The sequence below is a fragment of the Peromyscus maniculatus genome, chromosome 14 (genome assembly GCF_049852395.1).
Source record: "Peromyscus maniculatus bairdii isolate BWxNUB_F1_BW_parent chromosome 14, HU_Pman_BW_mat_3.1, whole genome shotgun sequence".
NCBI classification, from domain to species: Eukaryota; Metazoa; Chordata; class Mammalia; order Rodentia; family Cricetidae; genus Peromyscus; species Peromyscus maniculatus.
The window spans coordinates 15,453,881-15,476,817 of record NC_134865.1 but is presented as its reverse complement, the minus strand read 5'-3'; the positions used below and the strand labels follow the sequence as shown (position 1 = coordinate 15,476,817).

Below are 22,937 nucleotides of genomic sequence, written 5' to 3'. Positions count from 1 at the left end.
CTAACCTGCGACCCCTTAATACGGGTCCTCGTGTTATGGTGACCCCCAACCATACAGTTATTTTTGTTGCTATTTCATAACTGTGATTTTGCTACTGCTATGAATCATAATGTAAATGTGTTTTCCGATGCTCATAGGTGACCCCAGTGAAAGGGTCATTCGACCCCCAAAGGGGGTCATGACTCACAGGTTGAGAACCACTGTGTTAAGGAACACAGCAATAAAATGACTATTAATGACATTCTGTTGTGCTCCGAGCAGTGCCTTACTCAGCCCTCATCAGAGAAGCTTCCTCCTGCAGTAGATGGGGACAGATACAGACCTGCAGCTGGACAGTCTGCAGGGAATGAGAGACGTCGGAGCACTCAGTCCTAAATGAGATGTCTCCATCAGATCCCTCCCCCTGGCTCAGGGAACTCCACAGAGGAGGCAGAAAGAGTGTCAGAGCCAGTGGGGGTGGAGGGCACCAAGGGAACACGGCCTTCTGAACCGCAGGCCTCTCACTGGGTATGCAAACCACTCTTAAGGGCAGGCCCCACGTCCAGCGGTAGATGGCCTGCACAAAATGATCTCAATGGCGTTTTGGAGGTTCTTTGTCTCATAATGCTTTGTTGGTCCTTTATTTTTTCCCCTTACAGGTCTTTTCCATATATATATATGATATATATATGATATATATAAACATGATATATATGATATATATAAATGGTTTCCAGTTTTGTGTTTTTATGAGATTTCTGTGTGTGAGCATGTGTATGTCTCCATCCGTATGTGCTTCTTGTGCTTTTTATTTGCGTCTCTTTTTTTCTGTTTTGTCCTATTTCAGTTTGTTTTTGTTTTATTTTATTATTATTATTATTATTATTTTAGATGCCTGTTTGTTTTATAAGGAGAGAGAAAAAGAAAGGCCGGTAGATGTGGATGGGAGAGGAGGTGGAGAGGATCTGGGAGCAACTGGGGGAGAGAAACCATAATCAGAATATACTGTATGAAATATATTTCTTTTTCTTTTTTTCTTTTTTCTTTTCTTTTCTTTCTTTTTTTTTTTTTAGTTAAGAGACTTTCTATTCATTTTACATATTAACCACGGATTCCCGTCCTCCCTCCCCGACCCCCCAGCCTTCTCCCCTAATCCACCCCCCATTCCCACCTCCTCCAAGGCAAGGTCTCCCTTGGGGATTCAGCTCAGCCTGGTAGACTCAGCTGAGAAAGGTTCAATCCCATCCTCCCTGCACAAAGGCTACGCAAAATCTCAGCATAGGCCCTAGGTTCTAAAAAGCCAGCTCATGCACCAAGAACAGGTCCCGGTCCCACTGCCTGGGGGCCCCCTAAACAGTTCAAGCTAAACAACTGTCTCACTTATCCAGAGGGCCTAGTCCAGTACCATGGGGGCTCCTCAGCTATTGGTCCACAGTTCATGTGTTTCCACTAGTTTGGCTAGTTGTCTCTGTACTTTTTCCAATCATGGTCTCGATATCTCTTGCTCATATAATCCCTCCTCTCTCTCATCAATTGGACTTCTGGAGTTCCACCTGTGACTTGGCCATGGATCTCTGCATCTGCTTCCATCAATCACTGGATGAGGGTTCTATCATGACTGGGTGTTCGGCCATTTGATCACCAGAGTAGGTCAGCTCAGGCACCCTCTCGACCACTGCCAGTAGTCTATATTGGAGTCATCTTTGTGGGTTTCTGGGGACCTCTCTAGCACTCTGTTTCTTCCTATTCCAATGGGATCTTCATTTATCATGGTCTCTCTTTCCTTGTTCTCCCTCTCTGTTCTTGATCCAGCTAGGACCTCCCACTCCCCTAAGCTCTCTTTCCTCTGACCCTTGCCCTCCATTACCCCCCCTCACCCCCAGTTTGCTCATGTAGATCGCATCCACTTCTCTGTCGTTGGGTAATCCCTGTGTCTTTCTTAGGGTCCTCTTTACTAGGTAGCCTCCCTGGAGTTGTGAGTTGTAGTCTGGTTATTCTTTGTTTTACATCTAGTATCCACTTACGTTTGTCTTTCTGAGTCTGGGTTACCTCACTCAGGATGATATTTTCTAGTTCCAAAAATATATTTCTAATAAAAAAAAAAGAGCACAATTACTTTTTAAAGTTATAATAGATCTTAGCATGGTGGCACACACCTTTAATCCCAGCACTCGGGAGGCAGAGCCAGGTGGATCTCTGTGAGTTCGAGGCCAGCCTGGGCTACAGAGCAAGATCCAGAACAGGCACCAAAACTACACAGAGGAAACCTGTCTCGAAAAACCAACCCACCAACCAAACAAACAAACAAAAACTAAACTCTCACGAGAGAACCCTGATCAACATTTGCCTGGGTAGAAGATAAGGGCGGGATGGATGACAGACACACAAGAGGAAACTTGGAAGGATGGAGATGAGCAGTTTTCACCATGGAAAGCTTTTAGTACCAAAGATCCATCATAATAAACATATTGTACTGTGGCCACGCCATGATCATGAAGTCATTTCAGTAAAACCATGCACAACACCAACAGCAGATGCAGTACTAAGAACTAGTTAGAATTCCAAGTGTACATAGAGCCTTGTAAATATGTATTTGATCACAACCACCTCTTTTCTTGCAAGGAGTCATTCTGGAGGCATATACTTTTGGTCTCATATAGCCCAGGCAGACTTTGAACCTCCTAGGTAGTGGAGGATGACCTTGAAGTTATCATTCTGCGTCCACTTTACCTTCTAAGTGCAGGGCTACAAGTGGGTATCACCATAACCCACCCCTGATCCTTCAGTTTTGAATATAAATGTATACACTGGCCTCACTACTAATCTGTCAATATCCCCAGCAAACTCTTATTAAGTATGGAAAAAAGGCTAGCCTACCCCACTGGTTTTAGACCCCATGCCTTATTGACCTGGGGGCATCCTGCTTTGTCTCTTCCATTTTGGTCAGCAAGTTTCACCTTGTTTCATGTGTACAATCATTCATAAAGTAAAATTTATACCTAGTGCTATAAATGGATGACAACCATGGATACGGTGGACATCCAGCCAGGTCCCCAGGGAACACAGAGAAGACCGTCGGGTTAGATTCCAGTTAGGCTTTATGCCTACACACAAAAGTGATAGTGCCAACAATCATCCTGGTTCCTGATGAACCCAATGAAACCTGTATAATTCTTAATACCTTCTCTAAGAATCATGAGTATACAGCCCCCCACCACCACCCCCGCACCCCATTTTTTTAAAATACGGTTGTCATGTAGCTAAGGATGGTCTTGAACTGGCAATCTTATCTCAGGCTCCCGAGTGCTGGGCTCACACAAGTGCCACCACCACACCTCACATTAGGTTGGTACTGGTGATATGAACGTTTGTACACGATTTCCACTTCTCCTGGCTGTGTTTCTAGGAGCGGAACTGCTACTAGGAGCGGAACTGCTAGGTCACACAGCAACTCTTCCTTCAGCACTGTGAGGAGCTGCCCGACTTTTCCAAACCACCCAAACCACTTAGTGTTCTACCAGGAGAGTAGGATGTCCCAGGGTAGGATGAGTCCAGAAGGACTCATCATGCTACGTCCTGCTGCATGAAATCTAAATGGTCTTATAATGAAAACCCGGAGCCAGATATTGGGGTAAATGTTGAAAGATCAGAGGGACAAAGGAACAAGCCACCAGAGAGACTTCTCACCACTACCAAATCCTCAGGCTGAATGGAAGGAGAGATCCTGTCTCCACAAACCCTCTGACTGGAAGGAAGCCTCTGAGTCCTCAGCTGAAAAGGCTCTTTTGCCTGTCTCCTCACACCTTATATATCTTTCTCTGTCCAGCCATTTTACTTCCTTCCTAGTACTGAGATTAAAGATGTGTGCTTCCCAAATACTGGTAGCAAAGGTATGAGATCTCAAGTGCTGGGATTAAAGGCTTGTGACTCCCAAGTACTGGGATTAAAGGTGTGTGTCACCACTGCCTGGCTTTGTTTCTCTCCTAGACTGAATCATTCGAATATAGTCCAGGTGGCTTTGAACTCACAGAGATCCAGACTGATCTCTGCCTCCTGAGTGCTGGGATTAAAGGTGTGTGCCACCACTGCCTGGCTTCTATGTTTAATCTAGTGACTGGCTTTGTCCTCTGATCCTCTGGCAAGCTTTATTTGATACACAATATATCACCACAAAGTCCTTCTCAAGCTTCATAGTGTACTAGAAACCAAGGGCCCTGCAGTGCCCGAGGCAGGCGGGTTTCCAGAGTTACTCGAGTCGTTTCTTTCTGGGAGCAGACAGACTGGGTGAGTGTATTTTCTAAGTCTGTGCTCCATTCAAGGGCCCTGCAGTGCCCGGGCAGGCGGGTTTCCAGAATGCCTCACGTAGCTTCTTTCTGGGAGCGGACGGACTGGGTTAGGTATTTCCTGAGTCTGTGCTCCGTCTGCAGACAGAAAGCACAGCTCTATCTGCACCTTGCAGTTCGCCCTAAATAAAAATGTCTGCTTGGCAAAGAAAAATGAACGAAGAGGGAGACTAAATGCTCAGCCAGTGTTTCAGAGTGATGGTTTATCGGCAGGACTTGTCTTTTCCTTTTTGCTTTAGTTGCTTTTGAAAAGCTCAAGTGTTATTCCAGGGCATATGAGGAGGATTGCGAGTTCGAGGGTCTCCTGGTCTACACAAGGAGACCCTGTCTTAAAAGGTGGGGGAGGTAGGGAATAAAGGAAAGCACAGGGAAGAACCTCAGGCGGTTTTAACTTGACGTTCTAACCAAGTGTCCACACAGTATTGGGGGCTCTGTCTAGAAGTGAGTCCTACATTAGGCTCTTCAGACAAAGCTGTCTAAAGAAGTCTTCCCGGACAGAGACACAGTGGGATCTGCCTTCTCCTTCACATGAGGGAAGCCACTCTCGGACTTCCTGGAGGTCACATTTGGAGGTGGCATGTAATAGTCGGGTGGTGGTGGCGCACGCCTTTAATCCCAGCACTCAGGAAGCAGAGGCAAGAGGATCTCTGTGAGTTCGAGGCCAGCCTGGTCTACAGAGTGAGATCTAGGACAATCAGAGCTACACAGAGAAACCCTGTCTCAAAAACTAAAACCACCACCACCAACAAACTAGTGGAGGTGGCATGTAAAATAAACAAGTACACTTATGTCTGTAACAGAATAAAAGGGCAAACAAAACATTTCAGATAAATATTTAATTATCTAATTACAGTTTACTTATATCCATATACAACTAGTGTATATGGATAATCATATGCAACTATTTACAGGCACATAATCATACATATAAAACTTGAAATGAATACACAAAGCAGATGGGTTAACACCACACTAGAGATGTTGCTTCAGTGCTAGAGAACCTTATATAAATGAATTTGTTCCAGAGCTTCTCTGTCAATGTCCCTTTCTGGGTACACATCGAGGTCCAGTGGTATCTCTTCCACCCAGGAGGACAGCTGCACATTAATCTATGAGAAAAATAGCATAAACAATATGAAAATTTCAGAACGATCCTATTATTTGGAATTTCACAGTATCACCCTAACTTACACAACAGATTTTTTTTAAAGGAATTAATTTTATTTTATATTTATTAATGTTTGCATGCATGTACATGTACCATGTCTGTGCCTGATCCCCAAAAAGGCCACAAGAAGGTGTCAGATTTCCTGAAACTGGAGTTACAGACAGTTGTGAGCTGCCACATGGGTGCTGGGATCTGAATCCAGGTCCTCTGCAGGCAGTAACTGCTCTTAACTGCTGAACCATCTCTCCGGCTCCCACACCACAGGATTTTTATTACCGTGAATGGTATATAGTACTGTTCATGGTAATATAGTACCATACGGATAATCTTTGTTGTTCTCAATTTGTGGGTTTGGAGATTTATTTTACTCTGATTTTGGAACTTGAAAAAAATTTTTAAAAAGATTTTTTTTAAATAAAATGTTTTTAGATTTATTTATTTTATGTCTATGAGTGTCTTGCTTGTGTGTAGACTGTGCATCACCTATGTGTGCCTGGTGCCCATGGAGTTCAGAAAGGGGATTTTCCTGGAACTGGAGTTCTGAATGGCTGTGAGCCACCATGTGGGTGCTGGGAAATGAACCCAGCTCCTCGGCAAGAACAGTAAGTGCTGTCAACAGCTGAGCCACCTCTCCAGCCCCTAGAATAATTCTTTGGATGTAAGTAGTGTAGTAATGATCATAAGGTTCAAACAATCGAAGATGGAAGCAGCAGGAACACATGGAAAGCTGTTCTCCCTCCTCCCACAGCACCGGTGAGGAGCAACCTCTCTCCACGACCTGCGTCAGCTGTACCCAAAACCCTCCACACTCTGGAGCTCCGACCGCACACATCTCTGTCAGGGAGTTTTCTGTTTAAACAAGGTCAGCCACTGTCACACAGGCACATGTGGATATTCAGGACAACCCTCCGGAGTCAGTTTTCTTCATGTGGAAGCTGGGGATTGAACCAGGTGGCCAGGCCTCAGCAGCAAGGGCTGTTACCTGCCGAGTCACCACATTGGCCTCAAAGTTGTTTTCTTTTTCTTTTTTTGGTTTTTCGAGACAGGGTTTCTCTGTGCAGCTTTGCGCCTTTCCTGGAACTCACTTTGTAGTCCAGGCTGGCCTCGAACTCACAGAGATTCGCCTGCCTCTGCCTCCCGAGTGCTGGGATTAAAGGCGTGTGCCGCCGCCGCCCGGCTTAAAGTTGTTTTCTTAAGTAAGAAAACAACAAAGTCATCAGCTTATGAATAAGATCTATTTTATGAACTTTTAATTTTTTGGACAGGCTGGCCTCCAGGCAACTTTCAATCTTCATGCCTCAGCCTCCCACATGCTGGGATTACAGTCTTGTACCAATGTCTACAATTTTCATGCCTCAGCCTTCCACATCCTGGGATTATATAGACTTGCACCAATGTCTACCATCTTCATGCCTCAGTCTCCCACGTACTGGGACTATAGACTTGCACCAATATGTTTAACTTTTAAAAAATTTTAACAAATCATTGTATTTATTTTTTGTATGCATGTCTACTCATGTATTGGGTACACGCCATCTCTCTAGACCTCATGTGTTGGTTTTCTGAGACCAGAGTTTTTGATATAGGCCAGGACGGCCTTGAGGTCATTCATGAACTTCCTCATCGATGCCTCCGGATTGCCGGAATTACAGGTGTCAATGGCTGTTTGGGCAGATTCATGTGCACAGTCAATGAAGCCGATATTTGTGGGACTGGGGAGATGTTTCTGCAGTTAGGAGCACGTACTGCTCTTGCAGAGGACTCAGATTTGGTTCCCAGCACCCACACGGTGGCTCACAACCATTCCTACGTCCGGTTCCAGGGATCTGATGCTCTTTTATGACCAATATGGGCACCAAGCAAACCTGTGGTGCACATATATATACACAGGCAAAGCAGCTATACACACAAATAAATCTCTAAAAAGCTGTTATTTTGGTAAGTGAAAAAAAATCACTAAATTGGCTCATAAATAGAAATATTATAAACGAGAAATTTAGAAAGAATTTTTTTTTTTTTTTTTTTTTTTGGAAACAGGGTCTGGCTGGGCAGGAACTCACTATGTAGATCAGATTGGCTTTAAACTCAGACATTCTCCTGCCTCTGCCTCCCAAGTGCTGGGATTAAAGGCGTGTGCCATTGTGCCTGACTGACAATATATTTAAAAGGACGTTTCTATGAGAAAACTATGACAGATCTCATTACTGACGGGCAGGCTCTCACAGGGAGGAAATGAAGCTGGCAATCAGGATTACTGTCTTTCTTTACACATTTCTCCGTTACTTCCTATGCTGTAACAAGCAGAATTAGGGCAGGAGAGATGGTTCCGGGTTCAAGCACGCCTGCTGCACACTCATGAGGACCCGAGTTCGGATCCCAGTGATTCCAGATTCTCTGGGACTGACTATTAATATCCACCGTCACATTGAAGTAGACCAGCCTGGGTGGCAGATTTCAAATTGACCTGGGAAATCAAGCTGCACGAAGAACACAGTCTTCCACTCTACTGGAAATCCTTGGACAACTTTGACCCCACGGCAGCCCCTTTATTTTGTATGAGAATCAATATGCAGCCTGACTGACCTAAAATTGCACTCATCATCCATTCCTTCTGTTCTAATGATCAGTATTATGATTCGGGCACTCATTTTTCCAGTTTAGTTTTGGAGAAGGGGGTTCTGTTGCCCAGGTTGGTCTCATTCAGTGGGTTCATGTGATCTTCCTGTCTCAGCCTCCCATGTGGCTGGGTTCCCCTTCCCCTTCAGCTATGATGTGGGGGTTAGTGTCTTACTGACATTCACTAGTGTTTATTAACCTACAACTATGACCTCACAGCTATTAAAAACTGTGTAGAGAAATAAGGGAATCTATATCCAGATATGAATTGCATTTCAATGTTTTGAGGGCAGAAAAATAAACCACAAAGTAGAAATTTAGCAACACTGTCTTGCTATTTCTAGAATGTTATAACAGTTACCAGAAAAAAGCCAAGTTGTGACAAGAAAAAGGTTGAAGGGCCGGTGATCTATGGATCAGCACAGTGCTTACCTAGCATGCAGTAGCCCTAGGGATTTTTTTCTGTTTGTTTTTTTCAAGACAGGAGTTTTCTTTCTATAGACCAGGCTGGCCTCGAACTCAGAGACCCACCTGCCCAGCTAAGGAGCCCTAGTTTTAATTCCCACCACGACCAAAACTGACCAAGCAATCAACAGAAGGAACAGTGGTTACGTACCTCAAGACCTACGAGAGAATCTTGGAGACTCGGTACTGTCACTAACAGTGACCCTTGTTTCCTTACATTTTGGATGATGTAGTTCCAGGCCCTAGAACACATTAAAAACTCATACAATCAAACAACAGGAAGATAATATTACATATTAGTCAGAAGAGATGGCGCTCTCGTCCAATGTCTCATCTTTTTCTCTTATGCTGGGGAGAGAAAGAGAGCCTCAAGCATGCTGAGCAATCTACTCTGCCTCTAAGTTACAGCCCCAACCAAGTCTGGTGGAACACACCTGGAGTCCTAGCACTGAGGAAACGGGGGGGGGGGGGGGGGGGGGGCCTGGAGAACACAGGGACCTTCAGGGAACCAGCCTTGGCTACAAAGTTAAACACCATCTCAGCAAAACAACAACGAAAAACAAAACCCTGGGTATAGTCTTTAACATACAATCCAGCAACTGTACACTTTGCTATTTACACAAAGCTGAAAACATGTATTTACAAAAAAAGATCTGTACATGGATATTTACTGTAGTTTTAGTCATAATTGCCCACCCTGGAAGCAACCAAGATGTCCTTCCAGGGGAATGGATAAATTGTGATATATGAAGACAACTGCATATTGTTCAGCACTAAAGAAAATGTGTGCTCAAGTCACAGACACAGAGGAACCTCAAATGCCTATTGCTAGAGAAAGAACCTGGATTGTATGGGCTCTGGATTGTACGAGTCTAGTTACCTCATGCTGGAAACCGAAAGCTACGGTGAAAGGATTGGTGGCTGCCAAGGGGGAGGCTGGAGGACAGGACGAAGGGCTGAGCAGGGGATTTTTAGGGCCATGAACTATTGTCCATGTTTTAAGGCTGATCCATCATAATAAACATACTGTTCTGATGGGAAGAATGATAATGGCAGATTCTGTAGGTGCGGGGGTAGAGCGTACAGGAAATCTTTATCTTTTTACACTTTTTTTTTTTTTGGTTTTTTGAGACAGGGTTTCTCTGTGTAGCTTTGCGCCTTTCCTGGAACTCACTTGGTAGCCCAGGCTGGCCTCGAACTCACAGAGATCCACCTGCCTCTACCTCCCGAGTGCTGGGATTAAAGGCGTGTGCCACCACCGCCCGGCATCTTTTTACACTTTTGCTGAGAACTCAAAACTTCACTAAGAAAAGCAAAGCAAAAACCTGACATGTTAGCTTTTACTCGACACTGGATTTTTTTTCTGAATAAGGATGACAAAAGAAAATGCAGACAGTATCTAGAGATCTAGATGGGCAAAATGTTTACCCACAGGAAACAGAACTATAGCAACACAGTAGAAATTGGCAAATTTTCCAGTTCCTGAGGGTGTTGGCCGAGTTACGAGGTTAGAGTTCTGAGATTAACAAGATGGGGATGTGGGCTATTGGAAAGTTTCTGAATAAGAAGAAACGGAGTTTTCAGAGTCACACAAGTCAGGCGGGACCAGCGTCAAAGCTTTGTAGTTCCTCCATGAGGCACCTGAGAATCAGTCCTTCGGACGGAAGCCAGGGCTCAGGTTGCTAGGGACTGAGGGAGATGAAGAGTCCTGGGAAAGCAGAGGGCACAGAGGCCAGGAACCGAGAATGACTGCAGATGTGTGGAGTACATCTCTTCACACTCACACCAAGAGCGAAACCAGACCTCATTTGGCTGTCTGTAGTATTTTGGGGTGGAATCCCACTATCACAAGGCACCTGCAAGGTTTGGTGGGACCAGTCAGTTCTAAAGGATAACGAAATGGAACCTGCTGATGCATTTCAGAGTGCAGTGTACCTCTGACCAGTTCTGTTTAACTCTCGGGGTTAATAAGCACCGGACGCCTACACTATGTATGATCTTGACAGTTCCCCACACCAGTGGGGGGCGCCAGTGAGACAATACAGGGGAACACAGCCCTGCAGTGAGATGGGGGAGGTGGGTGGGTAGTGGTGTCTATCATTTGCACTTATTTTTGGTTGAGGCTATGGCTAGTAGGTTTCCTAAGTTTCAGAAACTACTTACGAGACAAACAGGGTTCTTTTTTCCTGGATGGGTATAATATCACATAGCAACATTCAATAATAAATGCCACTATTTTAGCTAGGGCTATTTTTTTTTACTGTGATGTGATTCCTAAAAATGATGTATAATACAAGACTAAAGTTATTATATTAGTACGATCTTTTTTAGTACGATTTTTTTTATCTGAGACAAGTCTCCCAGAGCTCAGGATGCCCTCAACTAGCTATTTAGCTGACTTCACTGCCACAGAGTACTACAGAAGAGCTGCATCTTCGTACGGCTTGGGTCCCAGATCCCTGACTAGGGGCAGCGAGGGGATGAAGTAAGGAGACACGCAGACTCGTGTACAGGAAGACGGGCTGGGTGGGCGGTGCTCTCGGATGGAGAAGTCGCAGCCCCTGGAGCTCAGTGTTTATTACGGACACTTGAACGGGATATCGCATGCAGCTGAGCAAGGAGCCAGGCTTCTGGCGCACAGCGGACAGGGAAGCAGGCTAATCTCGCGAGGAGCCGGCGGTCTCTGCAGGGGAGCAGTCTCCAGGCGGTAAACATCCAGGGGGAGAAAGCTATGGTGGTCATTTCCTACACACTATTAACATCTGCACAGGGGGGAGAGGAAGGCTTTGCACACACCAATAAATAAATAAATACATGTAAACTTTAAAAAAAGAATAAATACATTTTACAAAAATCACGTTTTTCAAAATTTTGCATTTTAATGTTTCCTTATTAAAATAAGTTGATATCATGTATGAAACGGTCAAAGAATAAGTAAAAATTATTAAAAAAAACAAGTTGAGTTTTAAAGTCAGCATGAAAACATTTCCACCTCACTAGTCCCTTTTCACACCTTGCTGGATATTATTTTAATAACAGACTTCTTGCTTCAGTAAATAACATACCTGGCCTGTTCAGCCTCAGTAAGAAAATATTCGAAGACATTGTTCATCACAATGACATCGGCACTTTGCAGAAGGGGGCCTTGGGTGCAGATGTCTGCATGAAGCACCTGCAGAAGGATGAGCTCGTGTAAGACAGGGAGAACACTGCATCCCGCAGCCACGTGGGAGATGCCTCAACCGCATCCTGCAGCCACGTAAGAGATGCTTCAACCCAACCGCATCCCGTAGCTGCGTGAGAGATGCCTAATGGCTCGGGACGCTGTGCAGACCACAGACAGTTCTTAGTATCTAGTAAACCCGGAAGCTTGTAAAGAAGATCTGCTTTGAATGGAATTATTTGTTTTGTTACAATTGTGTCCCCCTGATTCATAATTATTTTCTTTTAACCGAATTCAGAGATTTTTCCATTATAATTACACTGTTGGGTACACAGTCAAAGGCTCTGGGTGGGACTATGGCTCTGCCCAACTAGATTTGTATTCTCAGGTAAGGAGTGTTTCATAGTGATTATCAGTCCTTATTACACAATATAAAAATTGAAAGGTAGCTACGAAAACAAAAACAAAAACAAACCCAAACCCTCCAGGGGCTGGAATGATGGCTCAATGGTGAAGAGCATTTACTGCTCCTGAAGAGAACTGGGGTTTGGTTCCCAGCACCCACATGGTGGCTAACCACCTGCTGTAACTCCAATCTCGGGGAACCGATTCCTTCTTCTAATCTCTGTGGTCACCAGGCACCACATACGAAGTACAGACACACATACAGGCAAAACACTCAGACACGTAAAATAGTAAATTTTTAAAAAGTCATATACCTCAAAACCTTAAGCCATAATTAAGGCTTTGCCGACCACAGGCGCGGTAACAAGGAAACACACTTATTTGCTCTGGAGAAAAGCAAAGATTTTACTTTAAAAGGAAGAGAAAAGCCTTTCCCTTGCGTTATGTGAGTTATTGTCAAAGAGGTACTCAAGCCTTACAAATACATGATATGTAAGGTGTTGTGTGGTCCGGTTTGAAAAAACATTCTTTGTTTCTTAAATAATAAACATTCTACAAAAGTTTTAATTCATTTGGCCTAGAACCTTTGAGCACAGCTTTGACAATCTTCAGTAGAGAGAGCCAGTTAGGAGGGTGAGGCTCTTGTCACAAACAAGCCAGTTAATAATTTCAGACATTATAAACACGTAGCTTAGCTACGCAACAGATATGTAAACCAATCGGTCGATTTCTCTTCATCCTCTCTTCTTATCCTTAGTTCCTCCCTTTTCTTTCTCATCTATCTTCACTTTTTTATTTTTTCTTCCCCCATTCTACAATGATCTAGTCAGAAAGAAGACCCAGAAGGATCAATTAATCATGGGAGCCAAAAGAAACGCTCTCGGGGCTCCAGGAGAACCCTAAGGGATGCTCGGGGCAGACTCTGGACCTCTGGCAGCACAGAAGGCATTCGACAACCAAACTCAACCAGTACTTAGTGGTTCCCTCTTGTCTGCGAGCTACTGTGCAGGGAGACAAAGCAGGTTAGAGGAGACGCAGCCTCTGTGCCCAAGTGTGGCATGCTGTAGTAACGTGAGGGAAAAAGTCAGCTGATGCGACTCCCCAGTGCAGCAAAGGGATGGATGAGCCAAGAGCAATGACGGGAAAGAGGGAAGGTTTAGTGCCGGCCTGGAGGAAGGGAACGGGAGAGTAAAACAACAGACTCTGTAGGTCAAGGCATGGTACACACATGGTACTCACATGGTACACACACATACATGCAGGCAAAACAGACTGAAAAACAAAACAAAACAAAAAACCTAAAAGCAAAGAATGAGCCTGAAAGGGCAGATGGGTGTCAACAGGCGCTATCAAAAATAGTTACAGGAACTGTTTTTGGTGGTTTTAAGACCCTTCAATACAGTGTTTATCTACAGCTTCAAGGAGGGAAATGATTAAGATTTCCAAAAGTCATAAGGTTGTATGAAAGGCTTTAAGTTAGGAGTTAGGGATGTTAAAGAATGCTTGTCCCACATATAAGGCCCTGGGCTTTTTTCCCCCCTCACTGGATAAAAAGAAAAATCAAGTTGTTGTTGTTGTTGTTTTTTTTTTTTATCATAAAGTTACTGATGGTGGCCACAGAAGCTACAAGCTAGGATAAAACACATAAGAGTGTATCAGAATATTTTGAAAAGTGATGGACATTTCATAAAAATATAAACATTTTAATATGCCTTTATCACTATATTTAAAAACAAAAGCAAGAACTTGATTATTTGTTTGTTACTTGATTCTTTAGAGGCTGTAATTTTTAAAAGGAGACTTAATTTCAACTGAACAGATATTCTTGTTAGCTATGTGATTATTACATAAGAGCAGACTGAGGTCAGTCTGGTATACACAGTAAGTTCTAAGCCAGCCAGGGCTGAAAAAAAAAAGAAAACTCATGAATTGATCTTTTGCAGTTCCAGGGACCGAATCCAGGTTTTGTACATGGAAGGCAAGTACTCTACCACTGAGCATTACCCCTACTCCTATGAATTCTATTAATATCTATAATTACTAATATTCTAATAATATCTGTTACTACTAGACAATGAATTCACTCTGATCACTTATCCCTATATTTCTAAGATGAGAGTAGGAAAAGAAGTTAGGTGAGGGAACAAAATAATTACCTTTATAAAAAAGGCGAAGGTTTGATCTTAATCTTTACAAATTTTATTTATTGCTATTTATGCATGTATGTGTGTGCCTCCTTATTTGTATGTAAACCATGTGTATGCAGGTGCCTGTGGGGACCAGAAGAGCGTGCTGGATCACATGCAGCTGACATGACAAGCAACTGTGAACACTGGATGTAGGCTACGGGAACCCCTGGGTCCTCTTCAAGAGCAGCAAGTGCTCTTAACTGCTGGGCCGTCTCTCCAATGCCCTGATCTTTAACTCACTGAGTCTGTCAATGTTGAAGGACAGTAACTTAATACCAGAGATTGTTAATATTCCCTGTATGGTCATGAGAAGAACCTTATCGAAATTTCAAAGATTACTGCATTAAACAGACCCCCTCCAAAAAACCAAAACCCCTCCAAGTCTTTTGTCTTATTTTTCTTCTCATAGGAAAGACAGGAAACCTGTCCTAGCCTAACACAGACATCCTTCCCTAATAACCACGATCCTGTGACATTTACAGTATCTCCCCGTTTATAAGAAGATAAATGATCGTGAGCAGCACAAGCCCTTTCATTTTCAGTTAATACAATGCACTGGCAGCCACCCTCTGGAGCGCTACAGTTCTGCTACCCAAGCTCTGTCTGATACAGAGAAAGAGAAGGAAAAAACGCTAACAAAACAGCAGGTCCACTCACCCTGTTTCTCCACAACAGCAGCAATAGGTTAGAACATGGAAGCAGTTAGGGAAGAGTCCTTAAAGGTAACAGAGAACATACTGTAAAGGTACCTTTATTCTGTCCCCGAACTGGTATTTTTTAATGATCATTTCCTGCAACTGGCAAAATTCTCCATTCAGTTCTACTCCGCAGAGCTGTGCCGCTGAGCTGTAGAGATAGCCCTAAAACAGGAAGACAGGCATGGTGTAAACCAGTTAGCTTTCAAGTAGAGGTTTACAGCCGCTTGAATTAAAAGCTCAAACTGTCACAAAACTTACAACGTTCAGAACTTTACTCATCAAGGTCTTGATTGGAGTCTGTTAATTCCTATCAGTTAGCTACATTTTTAAAGACCGATCTCTAAACGTTCCTGATAGCCTGGGCATTCAGCAGAGTTGGAAAGGATGAAAGTGACCACATTCCCAACCTCTGTAGGGTCTATTCGGCCTTGGTCATTTCTGGGGAAGCGACACCATGGCAGAGAAGACAGAGTTGACCTGTAGGGAATGCACTGGCGACCACACCCCACTTCTAACTAGGAAGGAGGGTGACGGACAACTCAGTTAACAAGGACGTGGGGAACCGCTGGGGATGGGACCTGGGGATGTCACTCTGTTGCAGAGTGACAGAAATAATATGGAAGGAAAGGTCAGCTAACTTGACTAATTGATTTGAGACAGGGCTCATGTAGCCCAGGTTGGCTCTGAACGTTCAGATTTTATTTTATTTTTAACTATATGTATGTGTGTACAGGTATCTGTGGAGTCCAAATCCAGAAGAGGGCATCAGATCTCCTGGAGCTCGAGTTACAGGTGGTTGTGAGTTTCCTGACCTGAGTACTGGGAATTGAACTCAGGTCCTCTGCAAGAACACTAATAAGCGCTCTTAACCACTGAGCCACCTCTCCAGCCATAATTTGTTACTTTTATGGGTTCTTATCAAAGCCCAGTATACTACTTTATTTTAATATAGCACAAAGAAAAAGAAACCAGGCATGGAGACAAGCCTGTAATCACAGTGCTTAGTGGGCTGAGGCAGGAGGATCAGGAGTTCAGGGTTATCCTCACCTACATAGTTAAGTGTGAGCCAGCCTGGGTCACATGAAAAGCAACCCCCAAATCCCCACCCTAAAACAAAACAAAACAAAAAACAGAGGGGCTAGTGGGAGGGGGAGGGGAGGGGAGAGCGAGAAGGAGTGTCAGTCAGTCACATGGTCTAGTCTGTTTCTATTTGTCATGGTGTTGTGGATACAAACCAGGAGAGGAACTTGGGCAGCTGGTCTTTGAAATTCCAAACCCAATTATTACCCTCCAGCCGAGTTTAGGAGCCTGCCAATGGATCCTATTTTGACCTTATCCTGTTACTTTAAGAATAAAGCCAAGCTGTCACCTTGGATGGTGGCAGGCAAAGCTGTGGCTAGCAGAAGAAAGTATTTTCCGCACGTTGAGTATGTCCACAAGCTGGACTTTACCCCATAGAGCACTGTGCCAAGTCTGGAGCCAATGTCAACCAAGAGCTTCCCTGACAGGTCGGGCAGTACATGGAGATAGATGAACTTCAGCTCCATGAGGGAGAAGGAATGAGAAATAAATCCTGGAGAAAGAGAGAGTGAGCATCACGTTAGGGCGGTTGTCTTCGTTTGTTCTGAGACAGGGTCTCACTGCGTAGCTCTGGCTGGTCTGGAACTCAGAGAGATCTGCCCGCTCCATGTCGGGAGTGCTGGGATTAGAGCCTGGCTAGCTGCTTCTCTCCTCCTCGTCCTCCAAGTTTCTCCCTGTAGTTTCATTGACAGCCTGATTCTGGTTTTCCTCTGACCCGGAGGACACTCAAAGACTCACAGCATCATGTCTTACAGAGTTTAACTGTCAGGAAGGGGAGATAATTTGGTCATAAAAAACCAACAACCAACAGAAGATGGTAACCGAATGGAAGCAGGCGGACCAGTCTCCGGGACAGCACACAGGCTGTGCCTGTGTCCCAGTCACCCAGCTCAGCGGTGGGAGGGGCTGGGCCACCACATCCTCATCTCCCGTGGATCTTCATCCTCACAGTCCCTCACACACCAGTGCTGCTTCTAGGGAATCCCAAAGCGACAAACCCATCTTCTGAGTACCTGTCACAGTCACTCAGGGTGACAACCATCTCACATTCACCAGTTATCGGAGCAGCTCCGGGTGTCCACTCGTCATTTATAACTGATCACATGGGGAGACACAGCCCAACCTTCAGGTTTTCCTTTGTCAAACCTAGCTCTAGAAATGTTCACAAACCAGCGGTTTGGTAGATGGTATTTCAGTTATTCCTCTAGTTTTTTTTTTTTCTTTTTTTTTTTTCTTCAAGACAGGGTTTCTCCGTGTAGCTTTGCGCCTTTCCTGGATCTCGCTCTGGAGACCAGGCTGGCCTCGAACTCACAAAGATCTGCCTGCCTCTGCCTCCCGAGTGCTGGGATTAAAGGCGTGCACCACCACCGCCCAGCTTCCTCTAGCTCTTAGCCACATCTTTTTCTATCCCGTGAATGTCTTCTTTAGAGGTGTGTCACTTGGTCAAAACAAAAGCCCACATAAACTTTCCTCGGGACCCTCAGCTCTGCCTAAACCCACCCAGGAATATTTTATTGCTCTCAGACTTGCTAGGCATGGAGACTCCTTCAGACGCTCTGGAAGTTACCCTTCTCATGGGAAGGAAGCCAGCATGTGGTCTGTGTGTCAACCCCTGTTGAGCAGGTGAAGTAGGAGGCAGGCTCTCTGTCTTCTGTCCAGTCTGACCAGGCTGAGGAGCTATCCCTGCTCACACAGGGCTGGCTAGGACCCCACGTAAACCAACCTCCATGCTCTAGCACACTGCAGCTACCCACCCACTCACTTATCTATTTGGTTGTGAGTGTGAGAGCGCACGGATGTGCATGCCTCCGTGTGCATGTGGCACTCAGAGGACAACCTGAGGAGGCTGGTTCTCCCCTCCAACCACGTGGGCCCCCGGTCAGCAAACTCAGGTCATCAGGGTTGACAGTAAGCGCTTCTGCCCTCTGCTGTGGGGTGTTCTGTGTGTCCTGTGGGAGCCCTTCTTGGGTTCTTTGTGGCATTACCCAGCAGGTCCGCATAGAGGATGATTAGGACCATGGGCCTGAGTGCAGGTGTCTGAGATGGTCTGCACTTGGCTGTGCTGGGGGATGGTCTGTATGTCAAGTTGCTCTGATTGGTTAATAAATAAAACCTGATCGGCCGTGGCTAGGCAGGAAGGATAGGCGGGACTAACAGAGAGGAGAAATAAAAGGACAGGAAGGCAGAAGGACTGACTGCAGCCGCCGCCATGACCAGCAGCATGTGAAGATGCCGGTGGGCCACCAGCCATGAGGGAAGGTATAGATTTATGGAAATGGATTAATTTAAGCTATAAGCACAGTTAGCAAGAAGCCTGCCACGGCCATACAGTTTGTAAGCAAAATAAGTCTCTCTGTGTTTACTTGGTTGGGTCTGAGCGGCTGTGGGACTGGCGGGTGACAAAAATTTGTCCTGACTGTGGGCAAGGCGGAAAACTCTAGCAACAGCCCTCCGAGCCATCCTGCTGGCCCTTAGAAAGTATTTCTATGGAGTCTCCCTACTTTTAATTTTGGTAACAGCTATGCTAGAGGTTAGCTTTTATTTTTAAAAATGTCCAATAGTCTGATTACAAATTTACACACTCACGACATGGAAAAACAAAAAAACAAAAGCCACACCCAAGTAACAGCTTTGCAAACCGGAATGCCTACCCAAAGGTGCCGTCCGGTGAGAGCCACACACAGTACAGAAGTTTCTGCTCATTTTTCCTTCCTCACACAATGAATCAATGACGTCTTCATCATAAAGGAATGCATCAACGTGAACTGTGGGTTCTGGCTGCTGTCGTATCTGGAGAAACACATCAAAGGAAGTGAAATACAAAGGAACTTCTTTTTATTGCTAAATAAGGCGAAACAGCAGCAGCTGTTCTAAGTCCTGAGAAGAAGGCGCAGAAAGACGCCGCTGCTGATTCAATTCTGTTTACTGTTCCTCCCTCACTGTCTTCACCGAGACACTGACAGCAGCTTTCTCTTTAACCGGGAAGGACACCGGACACGGCTGAGATCGAACTTTTGAGTCTTTCATGTCAATGACCATCAAAATACCGGACAAGTCAACTTTGTTCAGAAAGTCAAGTTGTCAAGTTGCTAAAATACTATTAAAACTTCAAGCCTATATATGTGGCCATGATAGTTTCCATTTATAATACCAGCATTTGGAAGATTGAGGCAGGAGTCTGAGGCCAGCCTGGGTCATGTAGTAAATTCAAGGCCAGCCTGGATCACAGCCTGGATCAAAAATCAAAACAGGCTGGGCATGGCGGTGAATGCCTTGAGCCCAGCACTCGGGAGGCAGAGGCAGGTGGATACCTGTGTGAGTTTGAGAGCAGCCTGGTCTACACAGCAAGTTCTAGGCCAGTCAAGGTTACAGTGAAACTGCCTCAAATATAACTAATACCCATTATACACACACACGTATATAATACCCGTTACATATATAATTACACATATACCAGTAATATAAAAACCGAGCCCCAGGTGCCCCTTACCCAGCAATCTTCCTGCCATAGCCTCTCAAATGCTTGAATTACAAGCTTATGTTATCATGTTCATCTCTATTTTCCTTTTAAAAACTTTCACAGCATCTTCTTAAAGGCTATAGGTTAATTATTAATAAGTGAACATTTTCCCTTATTTAACATATTATATTACAGCACAGTGTTGATAAGAACATTAACAGCACCCCAACCTCACTACACACTTAGTACCAACACCACCCCAGACTGTATTCCAAAGTCTCACGACCTTGTACTTCGCTCTTCTGAGAGCCATGTGAAGGACTGAGCACTTTCTAAGACGTTCAGTGTTCACAGTACTCAGGTACTGTAGAAATGGTGGGCTGCATCAGGTGACACACGCCTGTGACCCCAGCTCGGGAGGCTGAGGCCTCGATTCTGAGGCCAGCAGCATTACAGAGCAAGACCTGAGCAAAAAAACCCCATTCACCCATCAAATAACCAAACAAACAATACTCTCCAATGCCCCCCCCCCACAGCCCCCCAAAACAACAACACAGGAATTAATTCCTCTGCACAGGTGTTTGTAGATGGAAAGGCCCAGACTGTTAACTCTTGATTTTTTTTTAAGATAGGCTGGTAAATGGATTCTCTTAAAAAAATTTGTTGAGTAAAACAGTACTGGGCAATCCAAAGTCTCAAGAGAAAGGGGAGGTGCCTGAAATGCTAAGTGAAAACTGCTTAAAGCTGACCACACAGTCTGGGGCTAGGGAAGCAGAGACTTCTGGAGGGGCGCACAGGGAAACGAGTCCCGCTCCACACGCTCACCTTCTGCAGGGCTCGCTGTTCCGAGCCCAGCACGGCCTCTGGGGGCAGGCGGCAGCGGAGGTCGTCGGCCACGTTCTTCAACACGGCGTCGCGGTTATCTCGAGTGAGCTCATCAAAATCGCCTGGAAAAGAGCAAGAGGAAAGAGAAATCGCTCCGGCTCCAGCAGCCAGACCTAACTAAATGATTGCAGACGACACACTCCCCACCAGACAGCGTCAATTTGTAAGAAGTCTTCCAGACACTGACATGAGATGCTAACCCGAGCTCCGTCTAAAATGGTGAATTTTTCAGGCTGTCAAGACGGCCCAGTGGGTAAAGACACTTCTTAAAAAAAAAAAAACAAAAACCCTCTATCCCTGGGACCCACATGGTCGGAGGGAACCACCCCACAACCTGTCTTCGGTCTCTGCACGTGCAATTCCAATTCCCAGGAGCGCCCCCCACAACCCCGCGACCCCACCCCCATTTTTTTCTTCCAACTACTCATTAAATAAAAGCAAAGCAACTCAAGAAAACATGTAGTAATTAAACGGCTTTCTTTATATTTATGAATAGAACTCCTTTAGTTTTCAGGGTATTAAACTCCCTAATAAATAATAAAATATTTTATCTTTGACCATATGAATCTTAGAAATTCAGGAGGCATTGTTCAAGGATTACTTGGAGGATAGACAGCTTTAATCTGAATATCTTGACTCCAAATCTATATCTATATCCACTGTATATCTCCAGGTCTTGAAAGTAACAGGGCTGCGGATGCTGGGTGGGGCGCGGGGCGGATGCTGTGTCCCGGGGGTGGAATGCTTGTCTACTTGTTCCAGGCCCCGTTTGTTCTCAGCAATGCATAAACCAAATGTGGTACCACATGCCTGTAACTCCAAGAGGCAGGAAGATCATAGCTTGAGGTTATCACTGGCTACACAGCGAGTTTGAGGCTAGCCTGGGCTACATAAGACCTAGTCTTAGAAACATCAAGTAAACAAGAGTAATATTGGCACCAACTACATAATCTATTTGAAATCATGCTGTCCTGATGCACCACAGCAAAAGATGAAGAATACACACACACACACACACACACACACACACACACAATTATTTGTTTAGAGACAAGATCTATCCTGAAGCCCAAACAGGCCTTGACCTCACAGCGACCCTCTTTTCAGCCTCCTGAAGTGTGATTAGAGGCATGTGTTAAACTGCCTGGTTAAAATAGGATATTTCCTTAAAATTTTTTTTTCGAAAAAAGTTACTTTTATATGAGTGTTTTACAGGCAAGTATGTGTGAGCAGTGTGTGTGTGTGTGTGTGTGTGTGTGTGTGTGTGTGTACACATGTGTGTGTGTGTCTGGTGCCTGAAGAAGTCAGAAGAGGCATGAAATTCCCTGGAACTGGAGTTAGGGTTGTGAGCTGCCATGTGGGTGCTGGGAACCGAGCCCAGGTCTTCTGAAAGTGCAACAAACGCTCTCAACCTCTGAGCCATCTCTCCAGGAATCAAACGGCACATTTTAAACACCTGATGGTCTGGTAGGAGGGCGGAAATAAAGGTGGCAAAGACAGGAGGTTAACAGCAGACCAATCCAGGTAAAGGTACAAAATGGCATCCATTTTTCTGCAGTTTCCACTTTCTGTGGGTTAAACTGTATCATTTGTAAGTAGTTCATAAATAATCTAAAACAGAATACAATTATCTGGAAATGAAGCACTCTCAGAGGTCTGCTGCCCTCTAGGATGCTAAATGTTGACTGGAGAAGACTATGAGTGAAATGGTAGATTAGAAAACGAAGCATTTTACCTTTCTCTGAAAAGACTATCATGAGTTCTCTCCCCATCCCCCACTGAGACAGGGCTTCTCTGTGCAGCCCTGGACACCTTGAAGGGAATGCCATCCATTTCCTCATCTCCCCAAATTCTGGTTATTTTTAAGATTGTGATTTTTTTCTTTTGTGTGTGTATGTGCATGCACATATGTATGCACCTATGTGGGAAGCCTGATGTAAATGCTGAGTGTCTTTCTCAATCACCTTCTACCTCAATTTTTGTTATCCCCCACCCCCCAGCTGAGGACTGAATCCAGGGCCTTGTCTAGCAAGCGCTCTACCACTGAGCTAAATCTCTCACTGAACCTGGAGCTTGTCAATTCAGCTAGACTGGCCGCCAGCAAGTCCCAGGGAGCCTCTTGTCTCCGCTGCCCAGTGCTGGGGTTATACAGTAGGTACCTGCTGCCATGGAGGCTGCTGGGGGTCGAAACTCAGGTTCCCACGCTTGCAAGCACTCTGCCACCCAGCCGTCTGCCCGGTACTACGGTCAAAACACTAAAATGTAACGTATAAGTAACACATAGGTTGTGTTTACATATCTATATCTGTATAAAATAAGGAGTATAAATGTTTGTTTAAAAAGGTGAAGTGCAGCTGGGCAGTGGTGGTGTACACCTTTAATCGGGAGGCAGAGGCAGGTGGATCTCTGTGAGTTCGAGGCCAGCCTGGTCTACAGAGCGAGATCTGGGACAGGCACCAAAACTACACAGAGAGACCCTATCTCAG

The 22,937-nt window shown here is 44.9% G+C and overlaps 1 protein-coding gene across 2 annotated transcripts in view; it reads right to left on the bottom strand.

Moving 5' to 3' along the window:
- Nucleotides 1–5,143: 5,143 nt before the first annotated feature.
- Nucleotides 5,144–22,937, bottom strand: part of LOC102926838 (uncharacterized) — a 34,795-nt gene continuing 17,001 nt past the window's right edge. For both annotated transcript variants that reach the window (XM_076550648.1, XM_076550649.1), the window contains exons 2-8: nucleotides 20,392–20,513; nucleotides 18,758–18,896; nucleotides 16,478–16,599; nucleotides 15,078–15,188; nucleotides 11,637–11,743; nucleotides 8,723–8,813; nucleotides 5,144–5,431 (exon numbers count right to left, since the gene is read on the bottom strand). In XM_076550648.1, coding sequence (XP_076406763.1) covers nucleotides 5,315–5,431; nucleotides 8,723–8,813; nucleotides 11,637–11,743; nucleotides 15,078–15,188; nucleotides 16,478–16,599; nucleotides 18,758–18,896; nucleotides 20,392–20,513 — 809 coding nt within the window. In that variant the 3' untranslated portion in view covers nucleotides 5,144–5,314. The remainder of the gene's footprint in view (nucleotides 5,432–8,722; nucleotides 8,814–11,636; nucleotides 11,744–15,077; nucleotides 15,189–16,477; nucleotides 16,600–18,757; nucleotides 18,897–20,391; nucleotides 20,514–22,937) is intronic.